Consider the following 16,341-nt stretch of genomic DNA (forward strand, 5'->3'; position numbering starts at 1 on the left):
AGCCCTGCCATGGACCCCGCTCGCCCTCTCCCAGATTCAGGCAGGGGCATCACGGTGGCCCCCGGGCCCAGGCCAAGAGCCCCTGTGGGGTTCTTGCGGGGAAGGGGCGTCTTAGCGAGCACCCCCAGCCCTCCCTCCCCCCAGAGGCCGGCCTCCCTGGCCCTTCCCAGCCGGCCCTTCATCCCCGACACGCCCCTCGCACGCCCGGCGGGCCACGTTCTCACCCGCGGGGTCGGGACGAGGAGCAGGGCCAGGCCGGTGGGCCAGGCGGGACCCTGGGGGGGCGGGGCGGGGCGGGGGCGGGCAGCTCCTGCGGGACGAGTCCCGGGCCCTCGTCGGCCTCGTGCAGGGCGCGGTCCCCACGCCCAGGACACCCCAGCAGCGGGGGAGGGACTCTCCCGGAGGCTACGGCGCTCGAGGGGGCGGGTACCGGCGGGGAGGAGGACTCCTACCTCGCCCGGGACTGGTCCGCAGAGAGCTGGCAGCGCCCCACCCTCACCGACCCCCTTCCCGCCCCGATTCCCTCTCGGCCCGCCCCGCCTCCTCTGTCCCCCCTCCGGTCTGCCTCGTCCCCCTCCATTTCCCACCCCCCAGCCCTCCCCGCCCCCCTCCGGCCCATCCGCGGGGCCGCAGCGCCTCCCGGTGGCCGCAGGGTCCGGGCGCGCCGGCGGGGGCGGGGGAGGCCGGGTATAAAGTGGCGGTCCCGCCCGCCGTCCCCTCCCTCCTGCCCGCTCGGCGCCGCGTCTGGCCGTCGCACCGGGAGCCGCCTCGGGTCGTGTCCAGCGAGGGCGCCCCGCGCGCGCTCGGGTCAGGTGAGCGCCCCTCGGCCCAGGCCCGGGCCGCTGCGGGGACTGTGTCCGGTCCGCAGCCCGCTCGGCAATTCAGCGGACGGGGCAGGAACGGGGGACAGGATAGGAATCGGGAGACACGACAGGAACGGGGGACAGGGCCAGGAACGGGGGGGACAGGACAGGAACCGGGAACAGGACAGGAACGGGGGGGGGGGGTGACAGGACCAGGAACAGGGGACAGGACAGGAGCGCGGAGACCTGGCAGGGGCTGTCCCTTGCAGTGGTGAATGTCCCCCACCACCACCTGGGGGCCCGCCCGCCTTAGCGGCCCCTCTTCAACCTCTTGGGCCTCGCTCAGAGCTTCGGGACCCCGGGCGCTGAGTTACTTGTGTGGGGGGAGCTGCTGTCTGGTCGTCCCCCTTGGCCTCTTCTAGGGCAGAGCTGGGGGCTTCCTCCATTCCCGGGCGTGGTGCTGAGACTCGGACTCCGGCTGTCTGCCAGGACACCTCCCAGGTCACCAACAGCCCCAGGCGCAGCATCTGCGGGCAGACCCACGGGTTCCTGGGAGGTTTGGTTTTGTCTCTGGCCTGGAGGACATCTTCAGAGGGTTGAGGAAACTAAATCACCCCCATGGGAAGACCACCCCCCTTTGACCTGGAACTGGACACAGGGTCTCCAGTGGTGCTGGCCCCTCTCCCCTGGGCCTCAGAGGAGCAGCCCGGGCTAGAGCGAGTTCCTAAGGGGTCGGCCCTGGGGCACTCTTCAAGTCACAGGGGAGGAGGGCGTCTCCGATACCCCAAAGGAGCGGACAGGGCAGGGAGAGGGGAGAGCACAGTCACACTCCAACTCTACCCCAGGAGTCGGCAAGAGCCCAGCCTGCCCCCCACTCCTCTGAGGCTGGAGGCGCCCCACCGGGCAGCTTCTCCCCAAAGTCTGCCCGGGGAGACCAAGCAGGGGGCGCAGGGAGTGAGAGGGGAGCCCAGGTTGGACATGCCTGTGGACACTCCCCTGCTGGGCCCCCCACACCGGTCCAGGATTCCTCACTGGGCAATAGCAGAGCCCTGGGGGCCCAGCACCCTCGGTGGGGCAGGGGGAGGGGGGGGCGGTGGTATCAACTGCTGAGAGGTCTCTGCTGAAACCAAACACAAAACACAAACCCGGCAGGTCAGCTGTGCCGCCGTCCCGCCCGGTGCCCACCAGAGGATCCTCCCCTGCACCCAGGCAGGAAGCCGCCGGCTCCTGCGCCCACACCCCCGGTCTCCCCCACTGTCCACAAGGAAAGGGTCTTCACTTTTAGATGGATACCCAAAAAGGAGGCTTCAGACCCCCAGATTTTCCTGGGGGTTTTTTCCAATGAAGCAATTCTGGCCTGGAGTCCATCTTACATTTGCTTAACAACAGAAAAGGCATTTGGGGTTTATTCCAGCCTTGTCTCACCAAGGCCAGGAGGGGGACAGGCACTGGGCTCTGAGGAGGCGAGTTGCCTGCCTGCCTTCCTTGTTCCGAGGAAGGAGCATGGGGCCGGGAGTGGGTCTGAGCCCAAGGGCCTAGGTGACGCTGAGTCTCCTGGGCCAGACTAGAGGGGCTGGGCACCAGGGTGCACAGCAGGGTGGGCATAGGGGCCAGCTGTGTCCCCTCGGTGGGACAAGGGTCTCTATGGGCCACCAGGTCGCCCTGGCTGCTGTGAAGCTGCCACCCTGTGCTGTTGCAGGTCACCTGGGAGACTATGAAGACTGCAGCAGGTCGGGGGGGCAGATATTGGGCACACCTGCAAGGAAGCCACTGGAAAGGCAATGTCCAGGGGTAAGGTCGGGCTCATGCCAGTGGGCCACCTGGTCAGGTGGAGCGCAGGCCCTTGCACTGGGCAGCACACATCCATGCCCAGCAGCAACTCTGCATGGCAGGCGAGCGAGGGCAGCTCCGCTGTGGAGGACCCACCCGAGGTCCCCTGGGTGTCATGGGGAGCCACGGGGGCAGGGACACAGCTGCCTGGGATGGGCCAGGACCACTGGAGGCCCTGTGTAATGGCCAGTGCCCAGGACAAGGAGCTGGGGCTGGAGGCTCTTCCTGGGGCCTCAGCAAAGGGTGGGCGTCGGCCGAGCCCATCCTCCTCTCCAGCCCCTGTTTTCTCATCCGTAGAAGGAGGTCAGGCTTAATACCATCACCCTTTTTACCTGCCAGGCTGCCAGGGGTCTCCAGGTGCACAGAGTGTAGGTAAACCATGTTTGCAGTCACAGAATGCTTTATAATGCTGGAAAATCTAGCTCTTGTGATTTTAAGAAAGACACAAATAGTCTGCTTATTTCCTTTTAAGCACAGCCCCACGTTTCAATGGGTTGGTGCCTCCTGCGGCTTTTTTTCCCATGTTTATGCAAAGCTGGGGGGACCTGGTATGGGGCACACCTGCAAAGAAGCAGAGCTCCCTGGGGCTTGGGCCATATTATAAAGCAACATTCTCCACAGACTGTACGCAGACCCGCCCAGGAGACCTAAACACATCAGCACCCGACGCCACACCACTGGTCAGCCTCACGTGATGAACCGGTGGAGGGCGGGGCTCCCAGCTGGGAGGGGCCCTGCCTCGGGGAGAACAGAGTCTGGGTGAAGAAGTCTGAGAGGTGTTGAGGCTCTTGAGCCTGTGTCGGACGCCCACCAGAGAGGAGGAGAAGGACCCTGGTGCTCTGCACAGTGGGCAGCAGCCCTGTCTTTTTTGTTTCCCATTTTCGTAGATGAGGAACGGTGCCTGTTGGTGTGTCTGCATGTCCCTGGTTTACGCAGGACAACATTTTAACCACTGACCGTTCATAGTGTGGCTGTGACTTGCCTGGTTAGGATTTCCCCACGTTCCCAATGGGTACTCATTTTTTAGTGATTTGTAAGAGCTTTTTCCCCCTGAATTTTAAAAATTGTGATAAAATACACATCACATAAAATTTATCATCTCAACTATTTTTAGCTGTGCAGTTCAGTGGTGTTAAGTACATTCACGTTGTACAGCCATCTCCACCAACTCTGGAATTCTTTTCATCTTACAGAACTGAAATTCTATAGCTATTAAACATTAATTCCCCATTCCCTTCTTCCCCCGACCTTTGGTAACCACCATTCTATCTTCCGTCTCTATGATTTTTGAGATACTCTAAGTATCTCATATAATTGGAATCATGTAGTATTTGTCCTTTTGTGACTGGCTTATTTCGCTTAGCATAATATCTTCAAGGTTCATACATGTTGTAGAAGTGTCAGAATCTCCTTCCTTTTTAAGGCTGAATAATATTCCATTGTATGGATACACCACATTTGTTTATCCATTCATCAGTTGGTGGACACTTGGGTTGCTTCTACATTTTAGCTATTGTTAGTAATGCTACAGTGAACATGAGTGTACAAAATACTCTTTGAGATCCTGCTTTCAATTCTTTTGAGTATATACCTAGAAGTGGACTTGCTAGATCATACGGTAATTCTATCCATACAGTTTTCCACAATGGCTGCACCATTTTACAGTGTACAAGCGTTCCAGTTTCTCCACATCCTCTCCAACACTTTTTACTTTATGTTTTTTTTTTTATATAGTAGCCATCCTCATGGGTGTGAGGTGGTATCTCATTGTAGTTTTGATTTGCATTTCCCTAATGATTAGTTATGTTGAGCATCTTTTCATATGCTTATTGACCATTTGTATATCTTCTTTGAAGAAATGTCTATTCAAGTCCTTTGCCCATTTTGGAATCAGGTTGTTTGGTTTTTGGTTGCTGAGTGTTAGGAGGTCTCTATATATTCTGGATATCAATCCCTTATCAGATATATGATTTGCAAATATTTTCTCCTATTCTGTATGTTGCCTTTTGACTCTGTGGATAGTGTCTTTTGATGCACAAATTTTTCAATGTTCCTGAAACCCAATTCACGTATTTTTTTCTTTAGTTGCTTGTGCTTTTGGTGTCATATCCAAGAAATCATTGCCAAATCCAATGTCCTGAAGCTTTTGCCTTGTGTTTTATAGATCTGAGTCTTGAACTACTTTGAATTCATTTTTGTGTGTGGTGTTAAGTAAGGGTCCAACTTCATTCTTTTGCATGTGGATATCCAGTTTTCCCAACACCATTTGTTGAAAAGACTGTCTTTTCTTCCATTGAATGGTCATGACACCCTTGTTGAAAATTATTTAACTCCATGCAAGGGTTTATTTCTGGACTCCCTATCCTATTCCATTGGTCTATATGTTTGTCTTTATGCCAATACGACACTCTTTTGATTACTGTAGCTTTGTAATGATTTTTGAAATCAGGAGTGATTACTCCAGCTTTGTTCTTCTTTTGTAGGATTGTTTATACTATTCAGGGTCTCTTGAGATTCCTTATGAATTTTAGAATGAGTTTTTCTATTTCTGCAAAAGTCATCATTGGGATTTTGATAGCAATTACATTAAATCTATAAATCACTTTGGATAGTATTGACATCTTAATATTAAGTCTTCCAACTCATGAACATGAAATGTCCTTCCATTTATATCTTTTTCAATTTCTCTTGGAAATATTCTGTAGTTTTCCGTGAATAAGTCTTTCATCTCATTGTAAAGGTAATTCCTAAGTATTTTATTCTTTTTGATGCTAATGTAAATGAAATTATTTTCCTAATTTCCTTTTGGGATTGTTCCTTGTCGGTATATAGAAATGCAACTGATCTTTGTGTGTTGACTTTGTATCCTGCTGCTTTGCTGAATTCGTTTATTCTAACAGTTTCTTTTGGTGGAATCTTTAGAGTTTTCTACATATAAGATTACATCATCTGTGAACAGAGATCATTTTACTTCTTCCTTTCCAATTTAATGCCTTTTGTTTCTTTTTCTTGCCTAATTGCTCTGGCTGGGACTTCCAATACTATGTTGAATAAAAGTGGTGAAAGTTGGCATCTTTGCTTTGTTCCTGATCTTAGAGGAAAAGCTTTCAGTGTCTCACCATTGAGTATGATGTTTGGTGTGGTTTTTTTCATATATGGCTTTTATTATGTTGAGGTAGTTTCCTTCTATTCCTAGTTTGCTGAGTGTGTTTATTATGAAAGGGTGTTGAATATTATCAAAATATTTTTCTACACCAATTGAGATGATCATGTGGGTTTTTTTCTTCATTCTGCTAATGTAGTGTATTACACTGATCAATTTTCTTATGTTGAACCATCCTTGCATTCCAAGAATAATAGCCACTTGGTCATGGTGTTTAATCTTTTTAATGTTCTGTTGAATTCTGTTTGCTAATATTTTGTTGAGGATTTTTGCATCAATGTTCATAAGGGATAGTGGTTTGTAGTTTTCTTTTCTTGTAGTGTCTTTGTCTGGCTTTGGTATGAGGGTAATTCTGGCCTCAGAGAATGAGTTATGGAGTGTTCCCTTCTCTTCAATTTTTAAGAAAAGTTTGAGAAGTATTGGTGTTAGTTCTTCTTTAAATGTTTGGTAGAATTCACTAGAGAAGCCATCAGGTCCAGGGCTTTTCTTTGTCAGGAGATTTTTGATTACTGATTCAATCTCCTTACTAGTTTAGGTCTATTCAGAGTTTCTATTTCTTCATGGCTTGGCCTTTGTAGGTTTCGTGTTTCTAGGGATTTGCCCATTTCTTCTAGGATATCCAATTTTTTGGCATACAATTGCTCATAGTACTCTCTTATAATCCTTTTAGTTTCTGCAGAATTGGTAGTGATGTCCCCACTTTCATTTCTGATTTTAGTAATTTGAGTCTTAGTCCATCTGTCTAAAGGTTTATCAATGTTGTTGATATTTTCAAAGAACCAACTTTTGGTTTCATCGATTTTTCTCTATTGATTTTTCTATTATCTATTTCATTTATCTCTGCTCTAATCTTTTTTATTTCCTTCCTTCTGCTAGCTTTGGGTTTAATTTGTTCTTCTTTCTCTAATTCCTTAAGTTGTAAAGTTAGGTTGTTGATTTGAGATCTTTCTTTTTTCTTTTTCTTAATGTAAATGTTTATAGCTATAAATTTCCTCTTTAGCACTGCTTTCACTGTGTCACATAAGTTTTGGTATGTTGTGTTTTCATTTTCATTAGTCTCTGAGTATTTTATAATTTCCCTTGTTATTTCTTCTTTGATCTATTAGTTGTTTAAGAGTGAGTTGTTTAATTCCCAGAATTTTGTGAACTTTCCAGTATTCTTTCTGTTATGGACTTCTAACATCATCCTATTGTAGTCAGAGGAGATACTTTGTATAATATTTTCTTTTTAAATCTATTGAGGCTGCCACTGTTGTTACACTTCCCCCCATTGTTGCAAGCTCCTCCCTCTCTGGCTGAAGTGACTTCCAGAGGATTTAAAGGTATGGCATCCACCCCCTTTCATTTTTCTTTTTTTTTTCTCCTATTGGGAGCCATACATTGAAGACTAGCACATTCAAAAGCAACTGTATATACAAAGGAAATTAAAAAGTCACTGCACATGCCCAGAGGAAGGTTCAGGCTCAGAAAAGACCTGAGAAGACCTTAAGTTTCCATCTCAGGCTGATCCTTGGCACAGAGACAGCCTACAACAATCAAAAGACAAAGAAACAAAAAAGAAAAAAAACAGCAAACCCTATAGAAAGGGAAGAATCTGATTTCCAGAGTTATCACATTATTAGATTCAAATGTCCAGTTTTCAACAACAAAAAAAAAATCACAAAGCATACTAAGAAATAGGAAAGTATAGCCCATTCAAAGGAAAAAACATAAACCAAAAGAAAATGTCCTTGAGAAAGATCTGGTGGTAGATCTACTAGACAAAGACTTTAACATAACCATGTTAAAGATGCTTAAAGAACTAAAGGAAGGCATGGAGAAAGTCAAGAAAACAGTGTATGAACAACATGGAAATATCAATAAAGAGAAAACCTAAATAAAACCCAAAAAAAATAATGGAGCTGAAAAGTACAGTAACTAAAATGAAAAATTAATTAGAGGAATTCAAAGGCAGATTTGAGCAGAGAGAAAAAAAATCAGCAAAGTTGAAGATAGGACAATAGAAATTATTGAGTCTGAGGAACAGAGAGAAAAAAGATTAAAGAAAAGTGAACAGAGCCTAAAGAACCTGCATACATGTTGTGGGAGTCCCAAAAGGACAAGAGAGAGAAAAAGAGCAGGGAAAATATTGGAAGAAATAATGGCCGGAAACTTCCCAAATTTGATGAATCACGTGAATATAAACATCCAAGAAGCTCAGTGAACTCCAAGTAGGATGAACTCAAAGAGACTCACACTGAGAAGCATTATAATCTGTCTATAACAAAGAGAATTTTGAAACCAGCAAGAAAGAAGTGACTCATCATATCCAAGGAATCCTCAGTAAGATTATCTGCAGATTTCTCCTCAGAAACTTTGGAGGCCAGAGACAGTGGGATGGTATATTCAAAGTGCTAAAAGAAAAAAACTGTCACCCAAGAATCCTATACCCAGCAAAATTGTCCTCCAAAAGTGTGGACAAAGTTAAAACATTCCCAGATAAACAAAAGCTGAAAGAGCCTGTGACCACCACACCCGCCCTGCAAGATTGCTCAGGGAGTCCTGCAGGGTGAAGTGAAAGATAATCACGTGGGTAATTATAAAAGCTAGTATTATTATGACAATGATGTGTAACCCCACTTTTTTTCCTACATGATTTAAGGGACTAATACATTAAAAATAATATTTGTTTATGTTTTTGGACACACAATGTATAAAGATGTAATTTTCTGACACCAGTAACTGAAAGGGACCAGGATGGACCTTTTAAAGGAGTAGAGTTTTTGTATATTATTGAAATACAGCTGGTATAAATTCAAATTAGAGTGTTATACCTTTAGGATGTTAAATGTAATCCCCATAGTAATCATAAAGAAAATGTCTAAAGAATATACATGAAAAGAAATGAGGAAGGGATGTAAACATTTTACTACAAAAATCAACTGAACACAAAAGAAGACAGGAATGCAGGAAATGAAGAACAAAAAAGCTATAAAGCATACAGAAAACAAATTTTAAAATGACAGAAGTACATCTCTCTTTATCAGTAGTTACTTTAAATGTAAACGGATTAAATTATCCAATCAAAAGACTGAGGTTGGAAGAATGGATTTAAAAAAAACTGATCTAACTATATGCTGTCTACAAGACATTCATTTTAGATCCAAAGACACAAATAGTTTGAAAATGAAAAGATGGAAAAGGTTTTTCCATGCAAATAGTAACCAAAAGAGTGCAGGGGTGACTATACTAATATCAGATAAAATGGAGTTTAAATCAAAAACAATTATAAGAGACAAAGAAGGACATTATATATTAATAAAAGGTTCAAGGGGCATAGTGGTTAAGTTCATGCACTCCGCCCAGGGTTTGCAGGTTAGGATCCTAGGCATAGACTGATGCACTGCTTATCAAAGCCGTGCTGTGGCAGCATCCCATATAAAGTAGAAGAAGACGGGGACAGATGTTAGCCCAGGGCCAGTCTTCCTCAGCAGAAAAGAGGAGGATTGGCAATGGATGTTAGCTCAGGGCTGACCTTCCTCAAAAAAATAAATGAATAAAATAAAAAATAAAAGGTTTAATACAGAGAAAAGATATAACAATTATAAACACTTACACACCCAATAACAGGCCATCAAAACTTTTAAACCCTAAGAACATGAAATCTTGACCACATGTTGGGAAGCCTGTTGCCTGGCTCTTGGTCTGTTTCTACTCTGCTCCTGTAACGATGGTCATCTGTGGGAGCCAGTTATCAAGAGTGTGGACTAGCAACCGTGCTGCCTGGGTTTGCATCTCAGCTATTAGCTGAGCACTTTGGACAAGTTACCTGTGCTTGGTCTCAGTTTCCTCATCTATGAAGGGGGATTATAACAATACCAATGCCCAAGAACTGTTGTGAATGCTAAGTGAAAAGATGTGAAGAGATGACTGGTGCAGAGTAAATCACGGAAGATATTTCGTTGTCTTATCACCCTTTCTCTTTTCTTAAAGACTTTTTGGTCTGTGTTTTGCACTCAGATACTTACTTCTCCTGGAATTTGTTCAGGTGCACTGCGTGAGGTAGGATTACCTTTAATTCCAGTCACATCGTGAGCCCTTGTCCAAGCCCCTTTCACTGCTCTGAAAGGCTACCATCTTGTTCCCTAAGTTCTTGTAGGTTGTTCTGCCCATTGCTGTGGGGTCTCTTGGCCCATTCCAGCACCAAAACCACAAATGCTTAATTGCTGTCATTTTATTGTGTCATTTTCACTTGATAGTGCAAGTTTCCCTATCACTCTTTGTTATTTTTCTCAGCTACTCTTACTTATACTTCCAGGTGAATCTTAGACTCATTTTGTCAACATTTCATTTTGTCAAGACATACCAGCAAAAAAGCAAAAATTTTTCTTGGAGATCTTAATCTACATTTTTAATCTACATTCAATTGTAGATTCAATTAGAAATAACTGATATTCTTAAATATGTTTGTCATCCAAAAACAAGGTTTGGCTCTGCAATGTGTTCCTCAGAAAATTTTTGAGGTTTTTTTCCATAAGTCCTGCACATTCTTACATTCTTACTAAGTTTATTCCTTGGACTTATGTTGTTTTTCTTCCTAGTGTAAATAGTATTTTTTCATTACATTTTCTAATTGGTTGCTGATAGAAGAAAATCAGTACCTTTTTGTATGTATTTTTCTTATAACTGTCTCACTGAATTCTCTCTCTCTCTCTCTCTCTCTCTGTCTCTTCCTCCCCTAAACTTTGTTCAGTTAATTTTATTGGGATTTCTAGGTATACAATCCCATCTTTTCTTTAATAAGGACAGTTTCATCTCTTCCTTTCCAAGATTTATACTTTGTTTCATTTTACTGCCTTATTGCATTGGCCTCCAACATAACACTGAATGACAGAGTGAGAGCAACATTCTGCCTTTTTTTTTTTTTTTTGGTCTCTAATGGGCATTCATCAAGTGCAGGAGTTTTTAATCCAGGGTCAGTTGAGTAGATGGACTCCATGAATTCATGAAGGATATGATTTTTTGTATATGGATATCTGTGCCTTTGTGTAAAGTGAAATAGTCCAGATTCTTAAAGGGGTCCATGACCCACAAAGATAAGAACCATTAGTTTAGTTTTTTGTGTAAAACATAATATTGGCTGTTGATTTGAAATTTATATCCTTTATAATGTTAATCCAACTCCTAAGTTTTTTATAAGGTTTTTGCCTTGTCTATTTTGTCTGGTTTTTTTTTTTAATCAGAAATGGATGTTTGGGGGCTCTATTAAAGCAGCTACAAGATTTTCTCTTTTTATGTTAATGTGACTTACGTTAATATATTTCCTAGTGTTCCATCATTGTATTTTTAACTAACTTCACCTAGTTCTGGTATAGTAGTTGTTAATATGCTACTGGATTTTATTTCCTAGTATCAAATCCTATAAGTTAGAATTTTTACAACTGTTTTCAAAAGTGGGATTTATCTATAGAGTTCCTTTTAGGGATTCCTTTTATCAAGTTTTGGTCTCAGGTTTTGCCAAGTTTAAAAGTGAATTGAGGGGCCAGCCCCGTGGCTTAGTGGTTAAGTGCGTGCGCTCTGCTACTGGCGGCCCGGGTTCGGATCCCAGGAGCACACCGACACACTGCTTGTCCGGCCATGCTGAGGCAGCATCCCGCATATAGCAACTAGGAGGATGTGCAACTATGACATACAACTATTTACTGGGGCTTTGGAGAGAAAAAGGGAAAAAAAAAAAAAAGGAGGAGGATTGGCAATAGATGTTAGCTTAGGGCCGGTCTTCCTCAGCAAAAAGAGGAGGATTGGCATGGATGTTAGCTCAGGGCTGATCTTCCTCACAAAAAAAAAAAAAAGTGAATTGAAAAGAAAGTTATCTCTTTATGTTCTGAAACAGGTTAAATAGCAGAGAAGTCAGTGTCCTTGAAGATGTACAAGAGCCCACCCAAAAGCTGCCTGGGCCAGAGCCTTTGGGGGACATAGTTCCTTCGAGTGTTTCCATTCCCTCTCGGGCAGAGTCCAGCCAGTGCCTCACCTCCTCTTGGGACCTTTCCTAGAAAACAGGCTTTCACATTTATTAGCATAGAGCTGTACTTGGTATGCTCTTAAAAGCAAACAATGACAAACTTCATCTATCGTTATAGTATTTTACTCATTCTTAAATTTGTATATTTCTATATTTCTGCTTCATCTTTTTTTTTTTTTGTGAGGAAGATCAGCCCTGAACTAACATCCATGCTAATCCTCCTCTTTTTGCTGAGGAAGACCAGCTCTGAGCTAACATCTATTGCCAATCCTCCTCCTTTCTTCCCCCCCCTACGCCAAAGCCCCAGTAGATAGTTGTATGTCATAGCTGCACATCCTTCTAGTTGCTGTATGTGGGACGCGGCCTCAGCATGGCCGGAGAAGCGGTGCGTCAGTGCACGCCTGGGATCCGAACCCAGGCCGCCAGTAGCAGAGCACACGCACTTAACCACTAAGCCACGGGGCCGGCCCTGCTTCATGTTTTATTATTCTTTATTAGACTTGCTAAAAACTTTTCTATTTTATTGGCCTCTACAAAGAACTAGCTCTTAGATATATTTACTATTCTACTCTGGGTATTTTCTTAATCAATTAGTTTATTTTTTATTATTTGCCCTCTCTTGCTTTGCTGAAATTCATTTTGTTGTTAATTTTTTTGTCCCTAGTTTCTTCAACTACATGCCTAATTTGTTACACCAGTTTCTTATTTTATAAACTAAAGCATCTAAGGCTACATATTTTCCTCTGATTATAGCTTTGGCCTTCTCATATTTTTTTTTTATGTGCAACATTGTCATTGTCACTAATACCTACATAGTGTTTATGAGAGAGAGTTTAAATTCCCGAGTACTGTGATTTTTTTTTCTGTGTCTTATTAGTGACTGGTTTTGCATTGTAGCTCAGAGAATTTGATCTGTATAATTTCTATTTTTTTTTAATTAAAGCTTTCTTTGTGGCCTCCTCTAGGATTGAATTGTGTAAAATTTTAAAAAAGAATGTATATTCCGTATTTGTAGATTTCAAAGACACAGATATATATGTGTTTATATTTATATATATATAATATGTGTGTGTATTTTATGCACATTATCCAAATTCTTTGTTTAGAAAAACATATATTTCCTACTTGTTACTGTCAAAGATTTATAAAAGGTGACATTCAGATCCTCCATTTTTTTTGTTCAGGCAATCTGTCAATGACTAAAAGAGATAAGTTAAAGTCTTCCACTATGATTGCAGTTTGTGTTTTCTTCGATTTTTCACAGGTTTTGCTTTTATATAATTTTACATTATGAAATTCAATACACAAAGATTTATAACTGGACTTCAGCTTTTGTTTTCATTTTGGCTCCATCCCTCATCCTCTGCCTTAAATTCTGCTTCATCTCATACAACACTGCCACTCTCTCCCTTCCATTCGCATCCACCCCTCCCCACGCCATTTCCTTTGCTCCATCTGTGATGTCCTATTTAAAATGTGACTCTCATAAACCTCATTGAATTGGGTTTCATTTTTTGACCCAATTTAGGAATGTTTGTCTTTAATAGGAGAATTTAGACCATTCACATTTATTGTCACAACTGTTCTGTGTGATATTTCTGGCATTTAATTTTATGTTTCCTGGCTCTTCTTTTTTCCTTCATTTTCTATATTTTACTGTATTTCTCAAGTTTCATTGCCTTTTAAATTTATTTTCATTCATTTCTCTGCAGAAATTCCTTGCATAATTATTTTAGGGATGGCAGGTAGGTGGCATAGGTCTGAGCCCATTTACATCTGAGACTGTCATCCTTGTACATGGAAGATAAGTTGGCTGGGGTGACATCCTTGGGTCATTTTATTTTCTTCTCAAAATTCTGAAGTTCTTGTCTTTTTATTTCCTGTCTACAATATTATGGAGAAAAAGTTTGATGCCTCTGTTAGTTATCTATTGCTGTATAATAAATTACCTCAAAACTTAGTGATTTAAAACAGTAAGCATTTACCATCTCATAATTTATGCAGGTCAGGAATTCAGGAGTGGCTTAGCTGGGTGGTTCTAGCTCAGGGTCCCCATGAGGTGCAGTCAAGATTTTGTCCCTGGTCACGGTCATTTGGAGACTTGACTGGGCTGGAGGATCTGCTCCAAGACGGTCCACTCACCTCTGTTGGCTGGAGGCCTCAGTTCCTTCCCACATGGCTTCTGCAAAGGCTGCTTGAGTGTCTTCATGTTGTGGGGAGCAAGCCAAGAGAGAGCCAGGGTGTCCTTTATGTCCTCATCTTGGAAGTCACACACCATCACTTCCACACTATTCTGTTGGTCATACAGGCCAGAGACGATTCAGTGTGTGAGGGGACTTCATAAGAGCATGAATACCAGGAGGCAAGAATAATTGGGGGCAGCCTTGGAGGCTGCCTACCACAATGCCAAAGTGACTCTTTCCTTTAGGTGTTTCCTGTATTTTTTTTTTTTTTTTACTTTTGTGTTTTTCCTCTGTGTAGATATTTTTAGAATTTTTTACTATATTTGAGAGTCAGATTTTCCACCAGGACACGTTATTTATGCAGACCTCTTTTAATTTATTGTGTGTGTGTGCACGCGCACAGAGAGCAGTGCCAAGCTGGGCGCAGTCTCCCTGGCCCCTCGGTACCCTCCTCCCCAACCTGGAGCAGAAAGGACAGGGTGGGACCCACGGGATCTCTCCCCCATGGGGGCAGCAGGGTGAGGGGTAGTGGAGGACAGCTATGCCCACATTCCGGTGCTCAACCCTGAGCCGCCCCACCCCAGCCCCCCAACCAAGGTTACACTGTGGCGGACACCGGTTGTTGATGGCTCTGACAGTTACATCCCAACTCCCTATTGGCTTCTTGGCTCTGCAAGGTCCCTGGGCTGCCTCTCACCCCACCTTCTGGGCCTCCACCTCAACCGTGTGTTGCTCCCAGCCCTCCCTGAACGAGCCTTCCCTCGGCCAGGAGCTCCTCTTCCTCTGGCCAGTTCCCCCAGTCTGGGCATATCAATCACCTCTTGCAGGAAGCCATCTTGGATTCCCTGGTGCTCCCACTGGGCTTGCTTTGATCTCAGCAACTGTTGCCACCCTGCAGGGCCACGGCCTCTTGACTTGACCATGACCCCATGTTGGGGGAGGCAGTGCCACGTGCTGTTCACCCCTAACTACGCCAGGACAAGCCCCTCTCACTTTAAACTCAGATGTAGTAACACCTGCCGCCCCAAATCCGCCTCCTCTCACAATGAGAGGGTCCCACAGTGTTGATGGTCGTCAGCAGGAAAACTGCACCAAGTGCCCCCTATGCCCGCCAGGCCCACCTCTGGCCCCAGCCTGTCAGGGCCAGCCGCCAGCACTCCCCACCAGCAGGCCTCGAGTCCCCAGGGGCCGCGTCTTCCACAGGGTCTGCCCTCTGTTCTGGGGGCTGAGGGGCAGTGGGAGGTTTGTGCGAACCAGGTTGTGGGGTTGCCCCCAGAGCAGCCAGGTGACGAACCCCTTTCCCAACTTCCCACAGAGGGTCCCTCTTCTCTCTCCTGGTCCCCAGAGCCTGGCCAGCCTGCCCGCCCACGCCTCACATCCTCTCCCTGTCTTCTGGTCACAGGGTGGGCCTGGGCGCAGAGGGCAGCAAGTGACCAGGAAACCTCAGACCCCATAGAGATGTGCCTGGGCACAGCGACTCGCTCTGGCGCCCACTGCCTGATGGCCCCCCAGGCCTGTCTGCATCGCAGCCCCCACACTCCACCCCCCAGGCCATTCCACCTACTGGGTCTGCGTGGGGTCAGTTGGAGGGCCCATCCCACCCTAGTCTGGGCCTCTCTCTCCCCTCCCCTGATGCCCCTCCTCCCAGTCACCCCCAGCTGACCCCTCTGCCCTGCTCACCCTTTTGTGGTCACTGATGCCGATCACTGGCGTTTCAGTTCCCTCGAATGCGCCGGTCTGCCTCGTGCACCCAGGCTCTGCAACCTCCGGGAACCTGCAAATCCCACCCAGAATCCAGCCCAAACCTTGCAGTCCCTGCACCCAGGAAATGCTTGTGGCCCCCACCCAGGGCAGGGGGCGAGGCCACCTCCCTGAGCCCAGGTGCTGGCAACAACCTGGGCCACTACCCCTGCCTCACTGGGGAGTGAGAGGCAGCGCCCCGCAGTCCAGCTGACTCTCTGTGCGTGCCGCCCCGCCCCCCCACTCCGTCGGGGAGGAGAGCTCCAGGGACAAGGAGGGGCACGGTCACGCGTGTGGTGGGGCGATGTCTGCAGCGGTCGCCCCTCCCTGTTGCAGGACTGGGGGGCGCACGGGTGCTGCCAAGATGCTCCGAGGCGCCTGCTCCGCCCTCCTGCTCTGGGGCCTCCTGGGGACCCTCCACGCCCAGCAGCAGGTCATCGCACCTGACAACTCGGAGAGAAACAGTAACTGCCCAGGTACTGGCGTGTGGGCTGGGGCCGGTGTGGGGAGCAGTGGGGCCAGGTGAGGTCTGGGCTGGGTGGGGCGGAGCCCAGGGCCACCCACGCACGCGGGGCCTCGGGTCGGGACTTACGGCGCAGGCGCCGTGACTGGCCCCGTGTC

General features: G+C 46.1%; 1 protein-coding gene across 2 annotated transcripts in view; it reads left to right on the forward strand.

Annotated features, from left to right (window-relative positions):
* Nucleotides 1-740: 740 nt before the first annotated feature.
* Nucleotides 741-16,341, forward strand: part of COL6A2 (collagen type VI alpha 2 chain) — a 34,214-nt gene continuing 18,613 nt past the window's right edge. The window contains exons 1-2 of one of the 2 annotated variants that reach the window (XM_058523310.1): nt 741-812; nt 16,057-16,196. In XM_058523310.1, the coding sequence (XP_058379293.1) occupies nt 16,085-16,196 (112 nt within the window). In that variant the 5' untranslated portion in view covers nt 741-812; nt 16,057-16,084. The remainder of the gene's footprint in view (nt 813-16,056; nt 16,197-16,341) is intronic. The other variant, XM_058523309.1, reaches the window with a different exon arrangement.

Source organism: Diceros bicornis, chromosome 27, assembly GCF_020826845.1.
Source record: "Diceros bicornis minor isolate mBicDic1 chromosome 27, mDicBic1.mat.cur, whole genome shotgun sequence".
NCBI classification, from domain to species: domain Eukaryota; kingdom Metazoa; phylum Chordata; class Mammalia; order Perissodactyla; family Rhinocerotidae; genus Diceros; species Diceros bicornis.